This window comes from Taudactylus pleione, unplaced genomic scaffold (genome assembly GCF_031769625.1).
Source record: "Taudactylus pleione unplaced genomic scaffold, aTauple2 ptg000201l, whole genome shotgun sequence".
Taxonomy (NCBI): domain Eukaryota; kingdom Metazoa; phylum Chordata; class Amphibia; order Anura; family Myobatrachidae; genus Taudactylus; species Taudactylus pleione.
Window position 1 is genome coordinate 43,750,185 of NW_028284603.1, and position 16,374 is coordinate 43,766,558.

At 43.4% G+C, this 16,374-nt stretch overlaps 1 protein-coding gene and 1 non-coding gene across 2 annotated transcripts in view; both read right to left on the reverse strand.

Annotated features, from left to right (window-relative positions):
- Positions 1 to 438: 438 nt before the first annotated feature.
- KAT14 (lysine acetyltransferase 14) overlaps positions 439 to 16,374 on the reverse strand; it is a 42,514-nt gene continuing 26,578 nt past the window's right edge. Inside the window, exons 8-10 of the mRNA XM_088477349.1 lie at positions 12,763 to 12,938; positions 11,820 to 12,010; positions 439 to 2,072 (exon numbers count right to left, since the gene is read on the reverse strand). Of these exons, the coding sequence (XP_088333475.1) occupies positions 1,899 to 2,072; positions 11,820 to 12,010; positions 12,763 to 12,938 (541 nt within the window). The 3' untranslated portion in view covers positions 439 to 1,898. The remainder of the gene's footprint in view (positions 2,073 to 11,819; positions 12,011 to 12,762; positions 12,939 to 16,374) is intronic.
- On the reverse strand, positions 6,224 to 6,338 carry LOC148518340 (U5 spliceosomal RNA). The gene has a single exon (XR_015879032.1). It is a non-coding gene; the product is annotated as a U5 spliceosomal RNA (small nuclear RNA).

Below are 16,374 nucleotides of genomic sequence, written 5' to 3' on the forward strand. Positions count from 1 at the left end.
TTGTACTGCTGAGCTCTCACAGCATAGTGCACAAACACTGACCCCCAGATACATTGTACTGCTGAGCTCTCACAGCACAGTGCAAACACTGACCCCCAGACACATTGTACTGCTGAGCTCTCACAGCACAGTGCACAAACACTGACCCCCAGATACATTGTACTGCTGAGCTCTCACAGCATAGTGCAAACACTGACCCCCAGATACATTGTACTGCTGAGCTCTCACAGCACAGTGTACAATGACCCCCAGACACATTGTACTGCTGAGATCACAGCACAGTGCACAAATACTGACCCCCAGATACATTGTACTGCTGAGCTCTCACAGCATAGTGCACAAACACTGACCCCCCAGATACATTGTACTGCTGAGCTCTCACAGCATAGTGCACAAACACTGAAAGCAAAAGAAATGAGTCTGACCAAAATAGGCAAAATTATTTTTATTACAGTATCGCCAGGAGAGGGCTTTTCGTGAACACTGAAATAACACTAAATGGATTTCCTTTATTTATAAAAAATACTAGATGATAGAAGCACAGTGTTTTACCTTCTGTCGTCAGTCATATTTCTGTACAACAATTTCCCCCATCAGAGCGGCATATTCTCATTTTCCGACTTACTTCTCATTGCCAAATGGTTTTTTGCTGAATATACACATGGCTGCTTAGTTGCTATACCTCATTTTTTACCACAATGCTGTTCAAGTCTGTCATGGGAAAAGCCACGTTATAGACAGGTTGTATGTATGAATTTTATTTTATGCAGAGATGTGTGACACCTCAATGTTCCTTAATCAGTTTGACAAAAGCCACTGTTTTAATGTTTAGTTACTCAGATTCGCTACATGATGTGTCCTCCCTCATCATCTGCAGTCGCACCAAATAGCCCCTGGTCCTGTGAGACTCTGCCAGCACCTGGCGTCTTTTCGCCTTTATTGGCCAAAAATGCGTCTAAGTAGCAATGTGATGTGACTAGGGAGCACCAGGAGACTGCGCTGATTAATTCGATATGTGACACTTGTATATCTGTGTGTGACTGGGTCTCTCAATCAGCATGTGAAGTGCCACGGTGCAGCTTTCTTCTACATCAAGTTCCGTTTACAGACTCAGTCATGCACAGATATACAGGTGTCATATCAAACTAATCAGCGCAGTCCCCTGGTGCGTCATAGTTGCATCATATTGCGACTTAAGCGCATTTTCTAAAAAAAAAGATGTCCAACGCTAGCAGAGTTGCAGAGCACCTGGCGGATCGCTCACACCAGGCATATCGCACTTTGAGGCTAGATGAGCAAGGAGGCATCTGTACTAATAAAGCTTTTATACCATGTTGAGTGTGACTGCAGATGAATAGGGTGGAACTGGCTAAGCTGATATATTGGTGTCCTAATGCTCTGGTTAAGTACAGGTTGTCCTAGACCAGCCATTTTCATCTCCTGCATGTCCATTTGTATTCATATCTAACAAATGACTACAATAGATGCTGTGGCCCAAGCATATGCACCTAAAGATTAGGCAATACAGTATGATGGATCCCTGGCTACCTGGATTGCAAAAGGCATGCAACCACAACTGGCTGGACAGTCGCTCTTTACAACATGACTATACATTTTGGCTTGCCCATATTTATTCCAATTCTGCATTACATGTGATCAATGTATGTAAACCTAAGATCATCTTCACTAGCAAAAGCATTACCCAAATATTCATATTTACATAATTATTTCCCAGAGGAGGAAACTGGTTTAATAATAAAAAAGCATTTTCACAGTTGCACTGTCCATACCGCTCACTCAGACAATGGCTACAAAGATTAGTTCCCAAGAATTGTTTTGTCAGAGTATTCTCCAATAAGAGGGAGAACCATCCCTGGCGGATACATTGTCCCGCGCCATCACCTTCGTAGCCGCAGGAAAAAAGCATGTTTGCACTCTTTGCTGTCGAACGGGTAGTACTTGTCGTAAAAATCCAAGATATATTCTTCAGTTTTGAATCCAAATTTCTGGTAAAGCAGCATTGCTGGACTGTTTGCAGAAACGTGTAGAGTAACATCTTTCCCCATACAGGTCTGCCAGGAAGAATACAAAAAGAAGTACTTTTAGTGATAGTGAAGAGAATGTCTTGAGGAAAAAGTGAGGTGCATTAACGGAGGATTCTCCTCTGAAAAGATCAGAAAGTAATATCTTTATATGAACTAATGACAGTGTTGGAACATGTAGAGGGTAAGAAACACCACTCTGCAAAGATACATAAAGATAAAAGCTCACCGAAGTTGGATATTTTTCTTGACATTTGCAAGTCTGCTCATTGAGCAATTCAGTTGTTCCCTATCTAATAAACGTCTTTGCTAGAAGGAATTTATTTTTTTAAACAATAATTTTTATTGAATTTTTGTTCTTTTTTTCAAACAAAAAAGAAGGGGTACAGAACAAAAAAGAGAATGGAAAGAAAAAACATGGGGGGGATACAGGCAAATATCAGTAAAAAAAAATCAAAATATCACATTAAACCAGAAAACAAATCAATATCAGTGTATGACATATACAAATAGTAGAGAACACACCACAACTTCAAAAGAGAAACCAAAAACAGGATTTTGGTACTTACCGATAAATCCCTTTCTCCGATTCCACAGGGGACACTGGAGTTCAAGACAGTGGGGTATAGACGGTGGTAGAGCAGAGCCTGGCACTTTAAATAATTCTGAAGTGTGACTGGCTCCTCCCCCTCTATGCCCCATCAGCCCCAGTTTAAGAACTGAGCCCGAGAGGAGACGGTAGACAATAGGAAAATGAGGAGAAGGAGAAGACCACAGAACGGAACAATACCGACTGAAGAAGAACAGAGGAACCCTCTGCAGGGAACACATGCAGTCACACAACTAGATAAGGACCCAACAAAACGGCAGGAACGCAGCGCTGGGCGGGCGTCCAGTGTCCCCTGTGGAATCGGAGAAAGGGATTTATCGGTAAGTACCAAAATCCTGTTTTCTCCTTCATCCACTAGGGGACACTGGAGTTCAAGACAGTGGGGACGTCCCAAAGCCAACCTCCCGGGTGGGAAACGCGGAGTACTTGCCGACCTTCCGGCCAACCGAAACAGGGACAGCCCAAGACTGGAGGCATGTCGTAGACCCAGGAGACAATCAGAGCTCTTTGCTGAACAGTCACAGACATTCCACAACTTACAGCGTAAATTCAATGGAATACGGCTAGAGAGAGTACCAGCAGATGAAAAGCATCAGAACACCGTAAGCTCAGCCAAAAACAGACCAAGCAAGACCGTTGGGAGCAGAAAACACCAACTAGAATCCATAGAATGGCAGTAACATGAGAACAAAACTCGAGAAAACCGTATTAGCGACAACTACAGGAAGCTGCAACAGTCTCAGACAGCAGAATCCCAGCACTGCGGGACATCATATAGATAAAAGTATAATGAGACCAATATACAGAGACAGAGCTGGACCTGTCCACAGACTCCTAACAAAGCAAACAAGGAGGCAAGAATCACGACCTAACAGTCGCCCTGAACCATTCTCGAGGTCCAACAACTAAAGGGTTGGTAACCAGTGGAAGGTTTAGACCATAGAAGTTGTCAACGAGTGGAGATCCCACTGGGCATGAGGCAGAGGCGGATACGAGAGGATTGAGACTACAATTCCTTCCAGTGGGTCAGACGGCAGTACCACCCATCCTGTCAAACAGCAGACAACTTCCTACATGATGGTAGAGTGTAATCAGTACCAACAACTGGCCTGAACATAGTATGAAAACACCCAGGATACCCTTAGCAGAAAAAGAGCACGGATGCCACCTCCACCCAGGGAGAGCTACCAATATAGGGAAGTATCCCATCTGCAAGGCTAAAGCACTAGGACAACTATGAAGTTACCATTGAGGTACCTGTCAGTGTGCTGAATTTATCAACAGATACTGAACAGGAAACAAACCAGGCCCCCTGTATGGAACATAGAGACTGTCACACTTTATAGTAAAGATGTGCATTAAGCCCATAGATGTACTTCAGTCCATAACCCCAACAGATTCCAGTAGAATAGGGTCACAAATCTCAATGTTGCAATTATGCACCCACACACCAGGAAAGCTCTAAAGTGTACAGCCAACTGATTTAAAAGAGCGGAAGGCTGCTAGGACAGCAACTAGGGTGCATAAGAGAGAACAACAGCTATGTCAGGATGCATGAAAAAGAAAGCATCTGCCGAGGCATTAGTGGGGTAAGCCTTCTTACCTGTGAGCGACCAGAAGCTTTCTGGACGCTATGTAGGATGTCACTGACCTTATTCATCTCACAGCAAACCACCACGTCAGGTACAGAGAGTAGCCTCAGTGGGCAAAGATCAATGCTCTACAGCACGGACTTCAGTCTGGAGATGCTGCAGAAGAAAATACTGTAGAAACTAGCAAATTGTTAATGGAGACAAGAAGGTCGTACAACAGGACGCTATACCTGAGCCTGTTCCATTAGGGATATGTATCCATATAGAGATTACACATACCCCAAAAACGGTCTGCTAGTGTATCCTTACATTAACACTTATAATGGTGAATTGTGTATTACGCCCACAATCTGATACAACCCAGGCCAGACCCTGCCTATATCGGCGGGTGGCCCTAGGCCTCATGTAAATTAACTAAATAAGCCATGAGGATGGAATAGATCCTGGATTCTCTATGTACTGATAGGAAATGTACCCAAGGGACCTACAGATACCTATTGTAGTGAGATATGCGACAAGACAATAATATAAGGTACCAGAATCGATACCGAGAAAGGTACCTGTACATAGACATAGAATGCGTTAATTATCCCAAGTAAAGAAGAGATATATCCGTAGTGATAACGCCAGTCAGGGGCAAAAACAGATTTCTCCAATTATTAGGAAAATTCATACAAGGAACGGGAATATATCAGTATATATACACATTCACACATATAAACATAGCTGCATGAAAAGGCAAACTCTCTGAAAGGAAGAGTTAGTACCGACATAGTAAGTCACTTGTCAAACTCCTGCACCAGGAGATCCGCAAGCTACATTACATATATATATACATATACACACATACACATATCCCGCACCAGGAGATCAGCATGCTATATCTATATATACACACATTGCATTCCTAGTGTCTTACAAGTTTGTTACTAAGTGCGCCCTAGAGTGTAGTTGTAATTAATAGGTCCCCTGAAGTGGACACTGTAGATATAGACTAACGGAAACAGGACTATAACCCGAGGCGGGTGTAAGTACATATCCTTATATACATGTGTGGACATACAGGAAGGCCCCAGGACATGTATAGAGTCCATACTAAAAGCAATGCCGTAGGAGTCTCTGACTATCCTATGTAAGCTGCAGAACATGTCACTAATCTATAGAGCCACCATATAATATGTATGGATATAAGCGACAGCTTCTGGTAAACCCTGGCAGCTTTCCAGACGTGGAATAAGATGTATCTTAATGAATGTGGAAGTATAGGAATACCTACACATATCCATAATTATATACATAATATACACACACCACCCAATCCCTAGGGAGAGATGGTATAAAGCGGAGTTATAGAACAAACTACCAGATCAGGAGAGTCCAGCCTCCCATCGCAGCATCCTCTTTAAATATGCTAGGTATCAGACATAAAACTGATAAGAACATATCCTACCCCTGCTTTAATGGTAAGGATAAGAAGCAATATATATATATATATATATATATATATTATATATATACATACACACATACATCTGTATATACACACACACATATATATATACACATAACACATACATAAATCCCTACATGCCTACGCGTACCTACATACAAGATTAGTAGGTGGCGATATAATTTGAAAAATATAACATGGGCAATAGTTAGAAGGAACTGAGCCCCAGGTCTAAACGCAGGGTTTAGTACAAAATACAAGTATATACATACATGTGGCCTACCTCCACACAGGGAGACTACTCATGTGCCGCGCGTGGCCGTCATTCTGCTACGGTGTTGGGGCAGGAAATGTTAGCAACGTACTATCCCAGACTGATTGCGATCCTGGTACTCTTCCGTTACCGGTGTACTCGCCTTATCAGGTGTGCCCTTCTGGCTCCAGATGATGGAAATCAAAAGATGACCTCAGTGATGTGAGACAGCAATGCCAACCACTACAACGGCCATACGTTACTTCTTGTGTGTGCAGCCCAGCAGCTGCCGGGCATCAAAAAATTACATGAAACTCATGATTGTTCCTCTCCACGGAAATCTTTAGTAAAAGGCGAAAGATTTATTCGATCTGAAGAGAAACCACAGTATAAGGGAATAAATAAGATATAAATCCCTATAGATGCACAGATGCATACCTTCTAAGGTAAGCACCGAAGGCTGTTGAGATTTAACATATGTGCAGCCACATATGTGCATGAGAAGAGTACGGCTCATTCTTAAGGCGAGCCAATGTGAGGCATAAGCCTGGGGATGGGACGCACCCTTGTGCTAACCTTGGGTTAAAGATATGCAATAACCGTAATTTCTGGCAGCAGCCAGAACAGTGGCCCCGACTATTTAGGCAGAGTGATCTCTGGCAGCTATAGATGCAAGAAACACACTGCATTATTCTGTTACACATCAAGCATATTTGCCCCAGATGTTCAATGTAATAAGCCTGTCGCACCTGGTATACCCAGGCGGTCTCCCATCCAAGTACTAACCAGGCCTGGCGCTGCTTAGCGTCCAAGATCAGACGAGATCGGGCGTGTGGCCGTAGGCGCTGATAGATATGTGGTGGGCAAAGTGGCATGGACACAACCTCTATATTAGGCTGTGGCATGTTCCTCCCCATGCTTCAGGGTGCCTGGGACCCGGACACTCACTCTATAATAGTGGCGGCGGGTCCTTTTTTTTTTTTTTTTTTTTTTTTTATATAATATTAAACCAGTACACTGCCCAGTTCCGTAGGGGAACTACTTGCAATATAACCGAGATGAGGCAGAGCCAGATCTCTATAAGGACTGCAGGTTAAAGTACAAACTCCACAGTTGTGCCGTTAAACCTAATAAGACCAGGTGCTGTAGGTTTAAGTAAAGAAAAAGACGGTAGAGGCCATATGCAAGCACAGGGAGAACATACAAACTCCAAACAGCTATGGCCGTACTGGGAATAAAACCCACAACCCTGTTAAGGGTTGCACCCCCCACACAACTCCAGAGTGAGGATGCAGGAGATGCTGGCAATAAGCCCCGGCTCCTTTTAAGGCAGGTGCATATGCTAATAATACTCCTGAAGTATGGCGGCATCTGTGCACGCCAGCATGGAGTAGACTCTGCCCCTACTATAATAAGCGGGCGGGGCGCAAACAATGTATTGTAGGCATAATGCGAGTGGGGGAGCGGGAATGAAATAGACAGCGCCGGTGCAATCTTCATACAAGCACCGGCGCCGCAACCCGCAGCCGAGAGCGCTGTGAATAACAGCCTTGCTCCCCGGCGGCTGTGTGCAGAAGCCAGCGCTTCTACAAGCACCAGCGCGGCAGGGAACAGCCCTAAGCCCCGCCAATTGGTGCGCTATGTAGACTCCCTTATGGGAGTAGCGGGGCGCGGCAGGCTCCCTCCTCGTGGGGATAGAGCAGAGGGAGGATTCGGCTCTCGTGAGAGCAGCAAACAGAGCGCTGTCAGGCTCTATAAAGTAAGACAGCGCTCATCGTGCAGGGATCAGGCATGCTGCTAGGCAGCAACGTTACAGACTGTCTGAACAGTCTCCCTGTACTGGTATCCGCGCTCTATGCGCGGTAGCTCCGCCCCTTGTAATAATGCTAGCGGCGTTACAGGATTCCAGGAGGGGATATACTACAGTATATACCACATGAGCCTGGGAGGGGGCGTAGGGGCCGCAGATTAAACTCTGTTTCCCATAAGGGGAACAGAGCTATACTTACCACTGCTGGCATCAGGGCTGCGGCTAGGCATTCGGAAGCACAGACACAGCCTCTATATTAAGCTATGGCGTGTCCTCCCTGAGCTACTGCCAGGGTGCCTGGGACTCCGACACGCACTCTTTTTTTAGTGGTGGCGGGTCACCTGATGCCTCCATGTAGCAGGCTGACAGACGCAGTACTCTGTCAGCCTGTCCTCAATGCTTTGTGAAAGCTAGAAATTAAAATAAAGGAAAATAAAAGAAAAAATACTAAGAGTGGGCTGGAGCTCAGCCCTATTTGACCGGCTCTCTCGGGCACATTCTAAAAACTGGGGCTGATGGGGCATAGAGGGGGAGGAGCTAGTCACACTTCAGAATTATTTAAAGTGCCAGGCTCTGCTCTACCACCGTCTATACCCCACTGTATTGAACTCCAGTGTCCCCTAGTGGATGAAGGAGAAATACAGAACATATCAAAACCTTGAAATATCAATGTGTGGTTATTGGAAGGCATGGACCCACCTTGATAAATCATGCCAGCTGAACCACTATATCATTGATGAGTTAGCGGAAGAAGAATAGGGGCAGTTCAAAGTTTCCATCCGGAAACTATTATTTATTTTGGACTTTCTCAAAGAAGGGGGGAGGTTTATCCTGCTCCAGAACTGAGCAATAGCTGCCCTGGTACAATAAGTACATGACTTATAAAATATCTGTGGTGAACTGGGACATCATCCTGGAATATATGTAAGAGAGCAGTGGAGGGGGCAGAGACAGCCGCAGACCGGTAACCTTCAGGATCAAATCCTCTACTTCCAGCCAAAGGGGGCGTATAGCAGGGCAATTCCAGAAAATATGGAAGGTTTCACCAATTTGACCACATGCACGCCAACACAAATTAGATTGGGAAGGCCAAATTGTGTGTGATCTATCGGGGGTCAAATAAATGCGATAGAGCAATTTCATATACATTTCAATATGTGAAATACATCTAGACATTTTAAATACAGAAAAGAAAAGTTCGGGCCATACATGCGAGTCTAAACATATATTTAGGTGGTATTCCCATTTAATAATGGCTGGTGACTTACCTGGTTCTTCCGCTGTAAGTATGAGAGAGTAGCAAAAAGATATACCTCCTTTGCGAGAGATTGAAGATATACGTGAAAAAACATGGGGAGGAATCATACCCGTCGAGCCTACTTAGTGCGGAAAGGATTGAATCCAGTCCCTGACTTGAATTAATTTATAGAAATCTCTAGATGGGATGGAGAAGCTAGCCTGTAATTGGGCGAAGGAAGGAGGGTATTATTTATACAGAGGTCACGGAGGGGACGGATACCATTGAGGTGCCAGGGGAACAGGTTTAAATTTGGGATTAAATATGATAAACCTTGAATAGAAAGGTGGAGAGATGGCAGGTTAAATTGTAGAAAGGCAGATAGGCTATCCCACACTTTGAGAGAAGCTAGTGTCGCCCTGGACATAGATTTTTAAGAGACTCTAGAACTGGATGGAATCCAGAGTAATTCGCAAAGGGGAAATTTGCCCAACATATCACTTTCCAACCTAACCCAGGGATTAGGGTTAAGAACATTCGACCAATCACTAAGCTGATCGACCAAGCACGCAGCTTGATAAGAGTGCTAGATTGGGGTAAGCCAAGCCCCCAGATGATCTGGACATTAGATATTTCTTAGCAAGCCTGGCTCTCTTATTATTCCCAATATATTTATTCAGCACTGCATAAAATCTACTTAACCATGAACGAGGGAGGGTCCTAGGTATTGACCTAAATAAATACATGAGTTTAGGAAGAAGTGTCATCTTGACGGCTACCATTCTGCCCATCCAGGAAACCTCATAGTTCATCCAATCCTTTGTAAAGGCAATAAATTGATTCCAAAGGGGGCCATAATTATATTCAAGAAGATGTGTCTTCTTTAGCTGACAAAGAGATACCCAAATAACAGAGAGACAGTGATTGCCAATTATAATTATAGTGAGATTTCAGGGAATACAGGAGCTGGGGTGGAACATTTAATGCTAATACTTCCGTTTTCGATGTGTTTAATTTATAATATGAGGCCGCAGAATAATCATGAAGCAACTGTTGTAAATTTGGGAGAGAGGTTTCCGGAAGAGTAACAAACAGAAGGACGTCGTCCTAGAAGGAATTTATTTATGCAGTGGAGGCTGAATCTTAAAGTTACATCCACACAGAAAGGCAGGCAGCGTGTAAGCTTTAATCAGTATCCACTAAAAATACACGAATCAGAAGGATAATATCTTACCTAATGAGTGCGTGTAGAAGATGTAGTAAACACAGGTAAATAATAAAATGTTTAATTCAACAGATTGAATCTAAAAGACTTCACAGTATACATACATGTATTAAGCCAATTACTAAACTGTTAAGAATCACTTATAAATAGCCGCATGCTATTACAATGACCAATATATAACTGAGCACCTGAAAAGATGTACAGTATATACAGGTCTGGAACTTCATAGACTTCACATATAACTCAAGTCAAGCCTTCTTTATTTTTAGATACAGTTTTCTTATATTGTATTCTTCAATTCATGAGTTAATTGTAGTTGAGTGTTTTTAACACTAAGCATGAACACAGGTGCTGTTTAATTGTAATTACAAGTGTTTTGAATTAGATTTTTCATTGGCCGAGTCCGGTTTAAATAAGACACCCTGACAGTCCCTACCTTTATTCACCTTCTGAGGAAACAGTCACACTATTTGACGGAGAAACGCGTCAAGGGTAACTAATTGGGACTTGTAGGATTCATTCTGAGTTCCCTGCGATACACGGAGCCATCTCAGACATTGGTTTCTGCAACTTTATATCATCTTTGGATTGCTGCAGTGGCCGCCTCAAGCCGCGAGACTGAAGTCTGCTGGACGGTGCTGATGGGAGAAATTGAGCGTGTGTGGCAGCGAGAGCCGGAATCACCAGGGGCTGTAGTGTTCAACACCGCTGGCAATTACGGGGAGACCTTTGAGTAGATTGCGGCGGCTGACAGCTGCCTGATTATCACTGCTCTCATACACCTTCAACAACTATCTATGCACCGTGCCTGCAATTCCTTACACGGACTTTGCTAATAACCAAACTGAGTCATCTAAAACTTTCAATACATCCAGACTATCCTTGAGAGTTGTTACCTTTCTTCTTTCGCTCCAAAGTATCCGGAATAAGTAGCTTTAGTAGCGCTACAAACCCCAACCCTCTTCAATATCAAAGTGTCTGAACTTTGTGTCATTCTGGAACACTGAATTATAACTTGATTGATTAATTTACTGAGTTATATGTGAAGTCTATGAAGTTCCAGACCTGTATATACATCTTTTCAGGGGCTCAACTATATATTGGTCATTGTAATAGCATGAGGCTATTTATAAGTGATTCTTAACAGTTTAGTAATTGTCTTACTACATGTATGTATATTGTGAAGTCTCTTAGATTCAGATTCAATCTGTTGAATTAAACTTTTTATTATGTACCTGTGTTCACTACATCTTCTACACGCACCCATTAGGTAGGATATGATCCTTCCAATTTGTATATTTCTAGTTGTTATATTGTTAAGTAACATTCAGAGTTATTGGGGAGCAGCGATATTGTTAGTTTATGTAAAAGGAGGTTTGACTTGACTAATTCTCTTGTATAGAAGAGTGCCTGGTTAAAGAGTTGATTTTAACTTTTGCATGGTATTTAATCAGTATCCAGCCCACCCATTCATTAAGCGGTAGCACCAGACCTAATATGCTGCAGTGTAATGGATGTTAGTATTGGATGTGATGTGTACACTTCAAAAATAAAGAGCAGATTAGCTGGATCTATATAGTAAGAACTAGACCGCTGTTACCTGAATTAGATGATAGATCATAAATGTAGCAATGCCAACTCGCCTCCACTCAGGGTGGACAAACAGGAATGAAATGTAAGCTTCATTGTACTTTACATCGGGCACCATGAATCCAAAGGCAATCACCACCTTTCTGTACAGGACTACAACACTGAAATCTGGGTACTGCAAACATTCGGAGACGTCAATACCTGGGAATAGGAGTAACAGGTATATTACACAGCAAAATACTGATTTCAACACACACTTTAAGCTGGGTACACACTAAACAACGTGTGTACTCAACCTCCAACCGCCCCCTTCTCCCCTGGCGGGCTGACATATCGGGCGGCCGGCACACATTAAACGATCCGATGCCCGACCGCCCGATATGTTGGCCCCTGCCACATGGGGTCGTCGGCCACATCATCATGTTGAGCTGCATGTTGAGGCAACCCAACAATGCGGCCGACGACCCCACTGGAGCGTGCAGCGCCCAATATTGTGGGTACACATTTGACGTTTTGTCGTTCCTTACTGTCGGAATCGTGCAAATTGTTCAAAATATGGCTATAGAATATGCATATCTTACCCATTATTTCCTAAAGGCCTGATCTGTGTGTACACTACTGCTTCTGTTCCTGTATGCCAAAATTCCCCTGGGCATGTGCTTAGGGGGATTGCTGATTCCCTCAGTGTATAGTAGAGATGAACAAGGCAATTTTGTGTTTGCGGATGTCTGGCTTACTGTGTATAAAATGGTAGGAATATGTAGAGAAGAACCTAGCAGATCTCATTTCTTCAGAAAGGAGTTGGTGTCTGTATAATGCGTGTTATCTTGCCCTGTAGTCAGTGTATACACGGATCATTCCTAGGTCGAGCTTGCTTTCTGATTGCTTTTAACAATTATGTTTGTGTTCAGCAAGAAATCAGCATGTGAGTTGTAATAACATTCCTTGCTTACCTGGCCAGAAGAATTCCTGGCATATTGAATTGATTGTGGGAATATGTCCTGGGCGGACATAGCAATAGTCAATGGGAGACTCTGGTTCTGGTTCCCAGTTGGTATCATTTCTATGTGCGTATGCTCGGATCTGAGCCAACAGCTGCAGCCTACAAGGTCTGGTCTCATAGTCCCGTCTGGAAGAGAAGGTAAAAGACTTGACATAAGTACATATTCTATTCTAATTTATGAAAGTCAATAAAAGCAAATGACACCACATTCATCAGCAAGGGATAATTATTTTTAAATAAACTGAAACACGTTTGCCTAGCATATAAATTCTCATGTGGTGGGTACATTTATGCTTCCTTTTATGTGATCCCTCTGTGAAGACTACTAGGAAACTCAGATTGTCAGTCTTTTTCCCTGTTCTCTCTTTGTGACCTGGCAACACCCCAGTAACATCATATTCCTTGCTGCTTGCCACACTTCACAGCATTCTATAGTAAAGAAAGGATTGTGGCACTTCAATTAAGATTGATGGGAGATTATTATTATTATTTTGGAGATAATGAAGAAATTATGGCGAAGAGAAAAGAAACAAAGGCAACTGTACTGTTCTGAAAATGACGCACCTACTACTCAGGGTGTGGGGAATAGCTCTGGGCTGCTGGTTGTTCCTTGGGAGAAGGGGCTGGCCCAATTTTATATGATTGATCTAATGCAAAAAGGCATTCTGTGACAGTACCTGCAACTAAAGCTGGGCGATATATCAGCCATTCAATCGAACAGCCGATATATCACACGTTAGCGGGTGTGTACCCCCGATGTCTGAACAACGTAGTTCACAGACATATCGCATCTGCTGTGCAGCACACATAAAACTAATATCCCGACCGCAGGGATTTCGGCACTGGAATCCCGACACCTGTCAGAATCTCACCGCCGGAGTCACAAAGGTAAGTTGCAGGGTTAGGGTGAGGGTTAGCGTTAGGGGTTAGGCACTAGAACGGTTAGGCACTAAGGGGGGAGGGTTGGATTTATGGTGTGGGGAGGTTAGGTTTCTGCACTAGAGGTGGGGTAGGGCTTTAGGTTCAGGCACCAAGGAGGCAGGATTAGGCTATGTAGAAGGGGAGGGATAGAATACAGATTGACAGGTGTCGGTATCCTATCCCTGTCGAGATGCCGTCGTCAGGATTCTGACCACCGAGATCCCGAGTGCCTGCATCCCGTACCCATCTCCACTAATGTACAAGTAATGTGATGAAGTGACTAATCAGCAATAATGCCAAGATTAACATGGTCTCTGTCATGGGCATATTAGCATAGGAAAGCACTGTACACAGACAGACAAACACACGTAGGCCTATTAAGTTATCACGTAAAATCACTGACTTTACAAGCACTAAGTAATGGTATAGTCTAGGTGTAAAACAGTTTGAATGCTGGTCCTCAGATCAGTGGGTCAAGGGTGTCAGTGTTCTATGTACGGCAGTAAACTTAGCAGTGCTATAATGGGACAACTGCCCAAGATGAAGTTCATTCCTCTGTAGAACTACAAAGCTAAAACAAACCGGAAAGCGCTGATGTACAAACCTACAAACACTGAAAACAGATTCAGGTTTTTCTTGTACACAGCCCGTAAATTGCATAAATACACGAGCTAGTAAACAAACATACAATTCATTTACATAGACTGGTACAACCAGGCAAAGCTATTTGAAAGCATAGGCCATAAACACACCTTTAAACGCTTATCAAGAAAGATACCGAACATACTGTAAATTGCTAAGAGTCAAAAATAGAACAGGAAGACGACAACCATTTAATATGAAGGCACAAGATCATGAAATAAACCAAAAAAAGCCTTAGTAATGTGCCGTATATATGCCTGTGCAAATAACACGTGATGTGAATAACAAACAGAATATATGGCATGTATGATGAATGTAAATCTTGGAGCCGTCACCATGCTAACCACGTAGGACTAGACCAATAGCATGCGAGTTTGGAAATATAAAAAAAAATGTAATAAAAAGTTAAAGATAGAAAGTAGTGTATAAATGGAAATAATGAGTGTTATGGTAAAACTTACCTTTGTTAACTTACTTTCTTCGAAGTCCATAGGGTCCACAGGGAGATCTTGGGGTGTAGTTGGTGGTTGAGGACCGGGTACCACACAGTTAAAGCTTTCAGCTCCCAGGATGCACTGGTCCAACCCCCTATACCCCGCCCCCGAGCCAGAGGCACCTCAGTTTGTGACAAGCCAAAGGCCGGAGGAGGAGAAAAAAGAAGGAAGACTGGTACACACTCTCACGTAGAAGGAGACGGGAAACCGGTGACCCGAAACATAACCCATATGATGCCAGGTGCATCAGGGCGGGTGACCCTATGGACATCGAAGAAAGAGTTAACAAAGGTAAGTTTTACCACAACTCTCATTTTCTTCTTCAGGGTCCATGTGGCTCCACATGGAGACCTTGGGGATGTCCCAAAGCAGTCATTTAAGGATGGGGACGCTCCTGAGCTGAGAGGAGAATCCGGCGCCAAAATGAAGCATCCTGATAGGCAAATGTATGAAAGGCATAAAACCTCAGAAATGTATGGACAGAGGACCACGTGGCCGCCTTACAAAGGCTGTTCAGCTGAGGCGCCACGGTGAGTTGCCCACAAAGGACCCACAGAGCGAGTAGAGCAAGCAGTAACAATAGCTGGTACAGGAAGGCCTGCCTGCGTGTATGCCTGTGAGATAGTCATGCAAAGCAATCTAGCCAATGTCTGTTTGTTGGCTGGCCATCCCTTCTTGTGAAATCCATAGAGCACAAATAAAGTGTCTGATCTCCGAGAACTGGTACGGTCCACGTTTATCCTGAGGGCACGGACCACATCCAAAGAGGCCTCACCTGCTGATAGGTCTGGTGATTGAAAGGCCGGGATTACAATTTCCTCATTACTGTGGAAACTAGTAACTACTTTAGGAAGGAAACCAGGGCGAGTCCGAAGCACAGCCCTGTCCTGATGGAATAATGTACGAAAAAGAGACTGCGCTAGCCAATCCAGCAATAGTGGTACTTAGTCACAATGGGTAAGTATTGATATATAATATCTACAAACAATATCACTGCAGCCGTTCAATAATCAGTGGTTAATTGATGAGGGGAAGGTATCTATATGTGTTAAAGGAACAGCGCAAAGATATAGTGGGTGTATATATACTATTGCATATATACTATTGCACGAAATAGATCAAAAATAAAACAAAATTTATTGACATTCATTATTTCTAATCCATAGAAATAATAAGCATACTGATGGGTATATGAATAAATAAATGTAAAATTGGTATGTTGAATAAAAAGTCCCTTATGAGAAAGTCTCTGGTTCAATGAGGTAAGACCTGACCTGCAGGTAAGAAATAAGGTTGTTACCGTGTCCATACCATCCAGTGAAAATCTTCCTGAGGGTTGAATAATTCCTAAAGCTCTGTGCAGTCCTGCTGATGGGGTGAAGAGGTTACAAAATGATTATGAAATTCCTGCAGCTTGGTGCCGTCCCGCTTGGGGTATAACCTGTAATCCCGAGATGGTAAATGATTAGCCGTAGATGGCGGTGAAGCACTTCTGGGGATCCTGC